Genomic DNA, 12,896 nt, shown 5'->3' on the forward strand with positions numbered 1-12,896 from the left:
TTCTTCCTTCTGTCCCACAGAATGTGCTAGAGCTGATTTTCAGATTAACCACAAACTTCACTTGAGCAACATCGATATAGACTCTTAAAATCCCAAGATCAATCTTTTTTACTCTGTCAGTGTTTTCTGTACAGCTTTTCAACGGTGACACAGAATCAACAGCCCAACAGCAAAAAAAGTAATATTTTACCTTAGTTTGCAGGCCAAATTATAAGTGATAAGATGAAAAGCCAGCAAATAATGTAAGAAACCCAGTCTTTCGATTAAGAAGTCCTCACAGGCTTCCGTAGTAATCTGATTTAAGATACAATTGACTTTTAAGAGCCGATTCTTTTAGTGAATCAAAAGCATACAATGAATCAAAAACCAAAATAGTTCCACTCACGAACAAATGACTCTTATGAGACGTTCTTTTAAATGAATCATTCTATCTCATAAACTTAGGCCCCGTCCACACTACTGCGTTTTCGTTTAAAAACGGAGACCTTTTGCTATGTTTGCACCTCCCGTCCACACTAAAACGGGAAAAACGAAGACCCAAAACGGAGAAGTTTAGAAACGCTGCAGCTCCGTTTTTCGTTTTGAATCTCCGGAGGGCGTTTTAGTGTAGACGGGACAAAACGGAGGAGTTTAGAAACGATGACGTAGAAGGTCACGCTCGGCTCTATGATTGGGTGTCATCACCCATGACGTATCCTTTCCTGATTCGTCAGCCACCCATCACATGTCCCGTCACCGGAAGAAAACAAACAAAAACATCCTGGACTACGTAGCTGATGTTAGTGAGTGCAACATGGATAACGAATTACAAGCGTTACTGACTTTGATGTCTTTGTTAGCAGCTGTTGTGCAAGCAAATTCTGCATTTTACAATGCTATAACTGCCTACATGCGCCGGAGGCAAACTATTATTCGAGCGATCTATGACAATTCCCGTGTGCAGCGGCGGTCCATGAAAAGAAATCTCTGGTCTTCGACATTTTCTAATCGTTGCAGAGGTAGCTAACGTTACTTGCTTCCTCATCAAATCTGAGGAATAGTCCATCCGTTTCCTGTTTACACCGGCACGCGCATGCACAGTGTTGGAGAATGGTCACGTGATCCGAGTTTTCAGTCGTTTTAATGTGGACGGAGATCAATTCTAATACGCAGCTAAAACGCTGGTGTGGACGGAGATCGTTTTCGTTTTAATTCTCCGTTTTTAAACGAAAACGCAGTAGTGTGGACGGGGCCTTACTCTAAACTTATACTCTTTCACGTGAGTTCGTAACTGAAATTATAATTTGTGTTAATATTTGTTAAACTTATTTTACACATTGTTATGAAAACTGTTGTACAAAAGAAATGCTATTTAAATTTGATATGCACAGAGCAGTTTGTGCTAGTGTTGATAATATCGGTTAAATAGCAACTGAACAGCATTTCAACAGAATTACACGAAGCAAAATGGACAAAAACGCCCAATATGCCCAAATGAATCAGAATCAAACTGAATCGGAACAGGTTCGCAATCGGATTCGAATCTCTGGTATTTTCTACTGTACATGCAGGTGATTTGGGGTTTTAAATGCCTTGTGACATTTGTTTGTCACAATGAAGGCAAATCCTGACCCAAAAACACATTTTCAAGTGCCATCCATCTCAATGTAAGTGTGTCACAAGCTTCTGTTCAGCATGATTTGATCAGTCATTCCGTCAGGGTCGATCAACATGGCTCACATGTTCATCTGTGTGTGTGTGTGTGTGTGTGTGTGTGTGTGTGTGTGTGTGTGTGTGTGTGTGTGTGTGTGTGTGTGTGTGTGTGTGTGTGTGTGTGTGTGTGTGTGTGTGTGTGTGTGTGTGTGTGTGTGTGTGTGTGTGTGTGTGATATGCCTCGAATCCCTAAGCCGTTGTTATTCTGATCACTGTCATCGCTCAGGGAATGGTTGTGCTCATCGGTCTGCACCAAAATGTTCTGATTGGCTAAAGCTGCTAAATGAGTTTCTTCTGATCCAATTGGATCGCAGGGGCCAGATGTGCACTGATAAAAACAACTCAGGCAAAAACCGCTGGCAGAACATACAGGCTGCTGGGAATTTAAGTGTAAAAAATCTCTCTCTCTCTCTCCCTCTCCCTCTCCCTCACTCTCTCACACACACACTCACTCTCTCATTTACCTTTCTTTTCTCCCTTGTGTTTGTGGTTAGCTTTTGTCTCAGTAAGAAGGGAAAACTTTGGTCTGGGGGCTTTAAAACGTTCAAATATTCATCAAATATAGATCTCTCTGAGTCCCTCGCTCCCTTTGCTCTTCGACCGCCTCTTCTTCTGTTTCTGTTTTCTTCTCTTTCCTTCTATTTCTGTCCCTCTGTTGTTTTTCTGCTCACTCAAATCTTAAAACAGTCGCCATAAAAGAAAGCAATTAATAGGGATCAGAACAATACGGCACCATGAAACACGTCACACGTACAGGGCCGTAAAACAATGGCACAGTGAATTTCAGCATCTGCGTGTGTGTCTGAGCTGCTGTTCAGTGGAGAAGCACCCGTCTGTCCATCTTGTTTTTTTCTTCCTCTCTCATCCTCTTTTCCTCTTGAGTTGTCTTCTCTGGGGTTTGAGTGACAGTTAGCCATCTGTCTGTGTCCGCCGCCACAGCAATGCCACGCCGATAAGAAGCCCAGAGCTGCTCCTCAGTCAGGTACCCCAAATCCCTCACACTGACTGACAGCAACATGTGTGTGTGTGTGTGTGTTTACAAGAAACTCTGCTGTAAGATAGATACTGGAACGACTGCAGAGCAAAGAAAATCATGCTTTAAAAGAACAGCTAAGCCAAAAATGGAAATTGTGTCATCATTTACTCACTCTCATGTCGTTCCAAACCTGAATGGCTTTTTTAATGGAATGATGTTTTACAACAAAAGCATATGGTGAGAATAAGAGCGTTCAAATGGCAAAGGACCAAAAAGTATCATAAAACTGTGTGCAGCTTTCATTCTAAATCCAAAATTATACAAATTTTACAGACAGCTCGGTTAATGTTAAATGATTAGAGATGCCTGGATATTATTCATGTTTCATGTTATGTCCAATAACCAGTAAATGACTGATATTAATATTATGTACTATTTTGTGTAAAAAAAATAGGTAACGCTTTACAATGTTTCATTTTTTAACATTAGTTGATTTATTAACTAACCATGAGCAATACATTTATTACTGTATTTATTAAACTGTTAATGTGAGTTAATAAAAATACAGCTGTTCATTGTTTGTTCGTGTTACTTCACAGTGCATTAACTCATGTTAACAAATACAGCTTTTGATTTGAATAATGTAGTAGTAAAAAAATAAATTATCATTAACAAAGATTAATAAATGCTGTAGAAGTGCAGTTCATTATTAGTTCATGTTAACTAATGTTGTTAACTAATGAAACCTTATTGTAAAGTGTTACAAATAAATAAATAAAAAACTAAAATAAAAATCAAGTTTTAAAATCCATCACAATGCATCACAGTATTATGATGGAAAGTAGTACAGATATTAATTTTCAGATGAGCTAAAGATTACATTTAACAGTGTTATTAAATTATTAGTGTTATTCAAATACTGCCCAATACAGATAAAAAAATAAAAAAATATTGGGCTAATATTGGGCGATAACTGATATGCAGTGTTGGTATTCATAAGCTAAATACTAAAACATTTTTTTAATTTTAAATGTTCATTATTTTAAATAAATCTGAAATAAACTAAAATATAACTATTAGATGGAAAACTTAAAAAAAATTAATTTTGGCAACTAACTGACATAAAATAAGTTAAAACTTAAGAAATAAAACTAAAACTAAAGAGAAATACTACTAAAGAGAAAAAACTATTAAAACTGACAAAAGTACACAAGATTACTAAAACTGAAACTACAATACAAAATATTAATAATATAGCAGTGCAGGTGTGACGCAGAAATACTGTCTTGTACAGTGCAGAAAGTCACACGGGTGAGTAAACAATGACAATTGCTTTACAAATGATGATCATTTTCATTTTAGGGTGAACTATCTCTTTAAGCGTATGTGTGTAAACACTGTTATTAGTGACCTAAGGGCGTCTTCATGACCCATGTGATAATTAGACAACGAGATTGGAGCAGCCATAATGACCTGTCAATGCTCTCTTCCACATAAACACACTCTCTCTCTCTCTCTCTCTCTCTCTCTCTCTATTTCATGAATCATTCCTGTTCCAGCTCATTTGAGCTAGGCTGAATAAATTAGCACATGTTAAGGTAGGTTAATTAATACCATTCTCCCTAAGGTCCAAATCTCTAATGTACACATACCCTTACACACACACACACATATGCGCATGAAGATGTCAGAAGCCATCAAATGTGCACTCTGTCGTAAAATAGAACATCGACCGGTCATGACAGATGCACACACAACTATTTTTAGCAGGTACGCACACACATTAACTCTAAATTAAATGTTCAATGACCCTTAAAATCACTTTTCGCCTTTTTTCCGTGTGGACATTGGTTTGATGGTTTCTCTCCCTCTTTCTCCTTCTTGCGTGTGTGTGTGTGTGTGTGTGTGTGTGTGTGTGTGTGTGTGTGTGTGTGTGTGTGTGTGTGCCCCTCCGACCTTGCATTTGAGGACTCATAGACTGGCACAGTCAGTCGATCGATTCGTCGGGCCTGTTGGAGCAATGATAAAGCCTGCAGTGTGTGTGTGTGTGTGTGTGTGTGTGTGTGTGTGTGTCAGTGACACCTACGTTAAGGCTTAACAGAACACAGAAGAGCCCTGAATTCTGCCTGGCATCCACACACACCAGAAAACTCACGCTTGTTTGCCCAGTAAGGAGGCGGTGGAAAGAGCTTGATTCTTATCACAGAGACACAGTGTCTGCGAGACACGTATCCGCTAAAATTAGACAACACACCTTCACACGTACTTTGCACATGTCATTAAAAGACACACAAAAATATAACCTCAGGCTCCTGAGAACCAACTATCTATTACCTCCCATATCTGAAATGCTGCTCAAATCATAATCCGGTTTTAAAAGTGTTAATACAATTTGACTGACAGCTGACGTGGTGAAAGAAAACCTGACGTCTTATCCATTATTTATTCATTTATTCATTTATTTCAACCCTTCTATCACTCACTCGCTTTCAGTATTTTTCTTTACGGGAATAAAGGGCTCACACACCTTTTTAGCCAATCAAATTCCATTACTTTTTATGAATTAAAAAAAAATCATATTATAGAAATTGCTGGGACAGATTTCTATTCTTCTTGGAATTAATGTATCAAATCATCATATTAGAATGATCTCTGAAGGATCATGTGACACTGAAGACTGGAGTAATGATGATGAAAATTCAGCTTTGTCATCAGAGGAATAACCTACATTTTAAAATATATTACAACATACACACAATATTGTGAGCATAAAAGACTTCTTTCAAAAACATTTACTGACTCCAAACTTTTGAACAGTAATGTGTATTAAAATGTTTGACTCTGTTTACTTTGTTAGTACACATGGTTTTATTCTGCGTGATTCATTCGTACACACCAGGGTCATAACATCCAATTTCATGATCCAATCATTTCCTGGCGGATACAATTGAGCTCAGTCCTACATTTTTTTTTCCAGTTGAATATCCTTTTTTGGAATGATATGAGGTTAAAATATCCAAATGTTGATTTGCAAATACAGTTTCAGTGTAAAAATGTGTCAAAAACCCCTGAGATTTGAGATTTGGGAACACCAAACTAAAGTTCTATGACTTTTCCATAACTTTTTGAATCACACTCCCATGCTTTATAGATGAAATGAACGAATTTAATAATTGATGATCTTTACAATGGAACTGAAAAAAACACTGAACTGACTTCAGCTGAACGAATCTTTGAAAGAATCTGTATTGCATAAAGCACTATATAAATGACTTGACATGACTTTGCCAGACTGGAAAATAGTTTTAAAACTCCCTTCCATTTCCAGGTTTTCACTGACTGTGGGAAGAATAGATTTTTTTTAAAACATGGCCATTGCATGTTTTGGGTCTGAGCGTGTTGGGGCATCCCTTTCCTGTGTCAAATCTACTTTCTGAAATGTTGATATCGCCGGGCTTCCGTTTGTGTAGGCCTCATTCCCTCAACGCTACTGTGCACTGTTTTAAAAACAACCCCGCGTAACACGACCCGGCGCGAGATGCTTCCATTCGATAAAGTCACAATCAGCCGAATCCCAGCAGAAGATTGAAAACCCACAAGGCCTGAACTAAAAACAAACCAAAATAAACGCAGTGATAAAATGCCATCATGCCATCTATTCTAACCCTGATTCGTCCCACTTTATATTAAGTGGCTTTAAGTATTATGTACTTACATTGAAAAATATCTATAGTGTACTTATGTGTTCATGTTGTATTGTAAAACACTTTTGCTGCTGTTGAGGTGTGATACGGGTAAGGTTAGGAACAGGTGTGGTGGTATGGGTCGGTTTAAGGTTGGGTTAAGGTGTAAGAGAAGGGTCAACAGTGTAATTACAAATGTAATTACATACATTAATTACAGCTGTAATTACATGCCGGTATTTTTTTAAATATAAGTACATTGTAAAAACATGTATGTACACAATAAGTCCATTGTATCAAATTATTAGTTTCAATGTAAGTACATACTACTTAAAGACACTTAATATACCACTAACATGCGCTCACTCACCGATGATGAAGTAGTCCTGATTGGTTTTGAATTCGTGGCCCCACAGGTTGGGCGAGTACTCCTGAAACTTGATGGTGAAACGCATGTCACTGTTGGGCTTGTCGCAGGTGAGAAGCAGGTTTGGGGCTCCGGTCACTTCACACCGGTCTGCCTGGTCCCGGGACGACACCAGGTACAGTTTATAGAACTCGTAATCGGCCGGGGCGCGGGGGCTGGGCGGCTCAGACCCGGGGCAAATGAGGTCCAGACGATCCCCAATCTGAGGGTACAGGACATAACCCTTATCATCACTGAACCTGCAGGAGGACAGAGAGGGAGAGAGAGAGAATTTAATGTCATGTCAGATGCATATCCTTAAAATATGGGTTACACTTTAATTTAATGTCCCTGTTACAGTGTAATTATACATTTAAGTACTGAGTAATATTAATTAACTACATGTAGTTACTATACGGTTAGGCTAGGATTTAGGGCTGGTTGATTGTGATTGTGCCTAATTTATAGTTATTACTATAGTAAATGCATGTAAGGTCAAATAAAACATTAAAATAAAGTGTTAGCAAAATGTGGCATGGCTAAAAACAAATAAATAATGAATAATTAAGGTTATACTTTATTTAAAGGTGGCTTAGTTACATTGTACTTCCTCCTATAAATACTAAGTAGTATGTATTAACTACATGTACTTGCTATAGAGTTATTAGGGTTTCTTTAGTGTTAGTTGCTTGTAATAATGCATAATTTACTGTTTTTACTATCGCAATGTAATAACGTGTAGTTACGTCACCTTAAATAAAGTGTTACACTAATTAATTGTTATTAGATTTTTTTTTAAAACATCAAAATAGTCTAAAACAACAATTGGTGTGATGTAAAATATAAAATGATAAAATGTTTTTTTAAACATTTATTATTTGTAGCAAAATTTTAATTAATAAGAGACACTTAAATCACTGTAACACTGTGGCACTGTAAATCATATAAATAAACTAAATAATTTAATTATATAAAATTTATACATTTTTATAGTAACATTGGATTTTGATACGGTATCAGTAAATGTCGAAATTAACATCAAATAAGACTTTAGAAGTATTTTTCATTGTTAGTTCATGTTAACTAATGGAGTCAAGTTAACCAATGAAAACCCAGTAAAATATTACCATTTTAATATTGTATTTGTATTTTTAAAATGACAGAGTAAGATATCATCCAAAACTGTGTACAATCACAATTTAAAAAAAAACATTCTGCTTTTGTATAATAAAGAAAACAAACAGGATGCCGTCCCGGTTTGCTTTCAGTGAAGTTTGAGGAACTCGTCACATAAGTGAATAGAAACTCGGCGTATAGGCTAAAGCAAGCTCTTGTGTGCCATCTGGACTCTTGTTTTGGGTTGGCGCGTAGATCGCCGTGACGGTTCGGGACATGTACTGTTACACCCCTAATAAATATGTCACATTACAAAATAAAACGGCTTGCAAACGTACGTCACATTGACTAATCGGCAAAATCTACATTCAGTTATAAATACTGAGTGTTTAACACATGATGTACAATAATAACGTTGATATTTTTGTCTTTGTTTGTGGCAACAATCCGTCCGTTATAAGGAGGATCAGCAAAGGAGGCACGGATGCATCACAGTGTACGAATGCCTGCGCTAGAAGCTCTCGCTGACAGAAACACACGCTTCTCGTGGATATGTCTGTGGGTTTGCTGGCGTTTACTGGAGCAGGTGTGGATCCACACAAGCTACACTTTCTCTCTGTTTCTTTATTCGGTAAATCACCTTCCCTACAAGTAGAAACCCATCCTCTTCTTTTACAATTCATTCATCTACCCTGCTCGTCTCTCTTCCTGTTTATTCAAGGCCCTAATGCTCTCTTCCGCTGTGTAAATCATCTCAAGGTGCCGAGGCTTCGAGGCTTTCCACGACTCAATTTCCAGAAGTGTGATATTCTGTTCTTGTATCTTCAACAAGTGACTCTAATGAGAATGAACTGGCTAGTCTGGATCCAAATCCCTCCCCGAGACGCTTGTTTCCAAAGGAATCCGTGTCAGATCAAAGGGCTTCCCATTTCCAGGAGAGTTTGGCTGTTGCAGAATCTCAGGGAGTTTCCTTTGAATTCCTTCTATGAAAACAAACGACTAAACGACTCGCAGACGCTAATTACCATTTTATCATCATCTCTGAACAGTCAGCCACACCGACGGCTATTTACATGTAAACAAATTAGGGCAGTTGGACCTTTTTTTTTATGGGCTTCATGTTTACATGTGAAAAGAAATGCGAAGATACTTTTACGTAATGCCGGGTGGATCCATTTACTAATCACCATACATTACCATAGCATGCTAACCCAGGGCATGTTTATTAAAGCTATAGTCACTCTTTCTTTTAAGAAACAAAAGAAGAGTGTGTGAAATCATGAAAAGGAGCTTTTGTGTGTGTATGTGTGTGTGTGTGTGTGTTTGTGTGTGTGTGTGTGTGGCATTCCTATGGGAGAAGAGTTTCCTGTCCTTGTCACACAGGTTATGAAGGTTATCAGTAGCTCTTACAGTGGAGAGAGCAGACACTCAACACACACTTCACGTACTACAATTAGACTGACCGATAGCCACACACACGCACGCACGCACACACACACACACACACACACACACACACACACACACACACACGTAACTTTAAAGGAATGTTCTTGGGTTCAACACAACTTTAGTATTTGTAGCATAGGAAATAGTGGGCTTTGTCTATTTGTTCTTTTCTCTTAACTTGTATTGACAGTAACACAATACACAAAAGGTCAAAAGTTTGAGTTTTGTACGATTTTGTCAATGTTTCTAAAATGCGCACCCAGGCTTCATTTATTTGATCAAAAATACAGTTCATTTGTAAAATATTATTACTGTTTAAAATAACTGTTTTCTATTTGAATACATTTTAAAATGTAATTTATTCCTCTGATCAAAGCTGGATTTTCAGCATCATTACTCCGGTCTTCAGAGTCACATGATCCTTCAGAAATCACTCTTATATGATGATTTGCTGCTCAAGAAACATTTATCAATGTTGAAAACATATTTTTGTGGAGACCGTGATTTTGACTTGACGGGCAAATTTCAAAAGTACAATTTCCGAACATTATAAATGTCTTTACAGTCATTTTTAATCAATTCAATGCAGCTTTACTGAATATAAGTATTAATTTCTTTAAAAAAATAAAGTTAAAATCTTACTGACCCCAAACTTTTGAACTTTAGTATACAAACAAGAAAGGTAAACCGGGCCAGCGATCCAGAGGGGTTTAAAAACAGAAATTTGAGGGTTGACTAAATGCCTTTTCTATGCGGATGAAATCCTGGTTATGCATTAGCAATGTAATTCTTGTGTGTTTCAGTTTGTTGTAAACGGCCCTTTAAGGTGTATTTCATTAATGTCGGAACGATCACATTTACTAGTTGACATAAACATCAAGTCAAAATTACTAGTGGGAAACTCAGGCTTTCTTTAAAGCTCAGACTTTTAGAGCTGTCATGATGTGTCATTTTAAAGAATCGTGATGGCAGTAAATTGCCATTGATCACAATCATTATCATCAATTTTTGGCAGCAAAATTTACGCATTTCCACATTTTGTGTGTGCTAAATCCATTCAGCTTGTTTATGAGGAAACATACTTGTCAAATCAAACTACATTTGCCATCATTATCTACAGCCAAACAAAAAACTCAGATAAAGCATCAGTTACACACATAATGTGCCGCATTTTGCACTTCATTAGGTTGCATTAGCGCTAAAAAGCTTCCTGGTTTCGTCAAATAGTAAATAGAGAGCGAGAGAAATATGATAGTTGTCCTGTCTGTCCATGTATAAAAGTCTTGTGGTTATACTTTCAAAACGGTGTATTTTAATGTTCATTATAAGTGCGGCTGCAATTAAAAATTTCACAGTTAAATGTTCTTCGGTAACACAAATGCTGTTTAACGTCCTTTAACCCACAACAAAACACAGACATACCGTTGCTAAGTTGTTGTTTTTTTCAGGTAGACAATATACACACACCGTAAAAACCGATGAACAAAAGTACCAAAACATCCTGCAGATGCAAAAGAAATTTTTTGCATAGGTAGATTTTTGTCAGTTTATCGTAGACACCGTCACAGTTGACTTGATTTGAAGAATAGACAGAACAGAGACAGAGAGAGAGAGAGAGAGAGAGAGAGAGAGAGAGAGAGAGAGAGAGAGAGAGAGAGAGAGAGAGGTGTTGCGGATCAGAGGAGAGAATGAAAAGGTTGAATGAAAGATAAAACAGCTTACGAAACCGAGAGGAAAAGAGTAAACAGAGACGAACAATAAGGAAGGAGAAAACAGGTGGATAGAGAGAGAAGAAAGCAAGCGAGAGAAGAGAGCCGCTCGCTCATTCCTGTTGACATGGTCACGCTGGTCTGCTTTAACCACTGAACTCTGCTGAGACCCACACACAAGTAGAAGAATACTGTCCTTTATCACCACATTCACACCTTCACTCTCTTTCCCTCCCTCTCACGCCCTCGGTGTCAGCGTGACAGAACAGCGTTTAGTCAAACTCACACTCACTGCGAGCAAACACACAAGTACACACTGCAAAAAAGCTAGATCACTCGCGTTTCAATCCGAGAAGAGCGTCACTGTTTTTACCTGGTTTAAGTGGTATTGTTAGAGACAGTTCGAAGAGAATTGCCTTAGGGTATATTCACACTTGGCAACGAACCCTGGTGCGATTTCTCCGTTAGTGCGGTTCATTTGAATAAGTGTGAACGCTGATATTTGAATAAGATATTTGAATAAGTGTGAACGCTGACATCTGAACCCTCGTGCCACCAAACAAGCGGACCGAGACGCTGGAAAGATGAGTCTCAGTCCACTTCCAAATCAACTCTGGTGCAGTTCGACTGAAATATGATCGCAACACGAACCAAAGACATGTAAACAAAACAAAAACAGGACATGACGTCATAAGATATGACACTCAAATGGACAGAATGCTCGAGCATATCTGTTTTTCTCATCATAGTCGTGATGTTGCTCATCACAGTTCGGTACAGGTATCAGAACCGCATCTGTGTGTGTGTGTGTGTGTGTGACGGAGGGATTCCTGCTGCTGTTATGACTCCTTTACACATTATATCAACTCTTTTGAGTTTTCAGCTGGCCAAAATACCATCATATTTAGGCTACGCCCATACAACGAGCACATTTATCTGATGTTCGGTAAGTTCTGTCATGAAATATGCGTGATAAAAGCCGACCAAGTAGTGAACGTATCCCTGTTTCTTTACGTTCGCTGTTAAAATGCCAATGTGAACGCTGAGCTTTTATGAGGTCTTACACATGTGCAGTAAGGTCAGTTTAGGGTTTTCTGATGTTTCAGTGTGGATGAGAAACTTGGAAAATGCTAATGTGGAGAGCGTTTTGAAACAAAAATGCCATTTTTAAATGTATCCGGATTCATGTAAAGGTAGCCCAGGTGTAACAGATTATCGCAAAAGAAAAAAAAGGGGGAGGGCGACAGGGTTTTGTTTTATCCATCAGTGGATTTGAAGTTGCAGTCGGTTGTAAGAAAGGGACGGGTTAATGCAGACAAAATTATTGGAGAAGTCCGGCATATGTCTGTCGTTTCACTAAAACGTTGTGTTAACGCATGACATTTTGATTAAAAATTATAAGGTACTAAAATAAGCATATGCACGGATGAATTGTTCACAATTGGATCAATAAGAAGCATTAAAAAAATAGTGAATTTCCATTTAATGCAGATTTTACAGTCTTATATTTTTAAGCAACTTGAATAATAATGTTTTGAAATGCATTGACAAAGCATTCCTGTATTTGTTTGCATACTATCTAGCCTAGCGGTATTGTTCCAGAATAGTTGCATATAAACAGCTTTTTTTATTATAGTGGAAGCATTCTAGATTTTAAAAAAAATAAGGAGTCCAACACAAAAACCGTGATCCATCAACGCTCCTTTTAAAAGCGTGCATGTGTGTGTGTGTGTGTGTGTGTGTGCGCCAGACCCAGTCACACAGCCTGTGTAATTACATATGTTTCAGCACTGGACCACATTAGCCTTCGTGATTGAACAACTGTCAGCCGGCAATGTCTAATGAGCAAACTCAGGGTTAAGCAA

At 37.9% G+C, this 12,896-nt stretch overlaps 1 protein-coding gene across 1 annotated transcript in view; it reads right to left on the reverse strand.

Moving 5' to 3' along the window:
- The window catches only part of efnb3b (ephrin-B3b), a 91,140-nt gene that overhangs the window by 33,858 nt on the left and 44,386 nt on the right, over positions 1–12,896 (reverse strand). Inside the window, exon 2 of the mRNA XM_077227599.1 lies at positions 6,722–7,017. Coding sequence (XP_077083714.1) covers positions 6,722–7,017 — 296 coding nt within the window. The remainder of the gene's footprint in view (positions 1–6,721; positions 7,018–12,896) is intronic.

The sequence above is a fragment of the Siphateles boraxobius genome, unplaced genomic scaffold (assembly GCF_051911475.1).
Source record: "Siphateles boraxobius isolate OS27281-9 unplaced genomic scaffold, OSU_SipBor_1 130, whole genome shotgun sequence".
Taxonomy (NCBI): domain Eukaryota; kingdom Metazoa; phylum Chordata; class Actinopteri; order Cypriniformes; family Leuciscidae; genus Siphateles; species Siphateles boraxobius.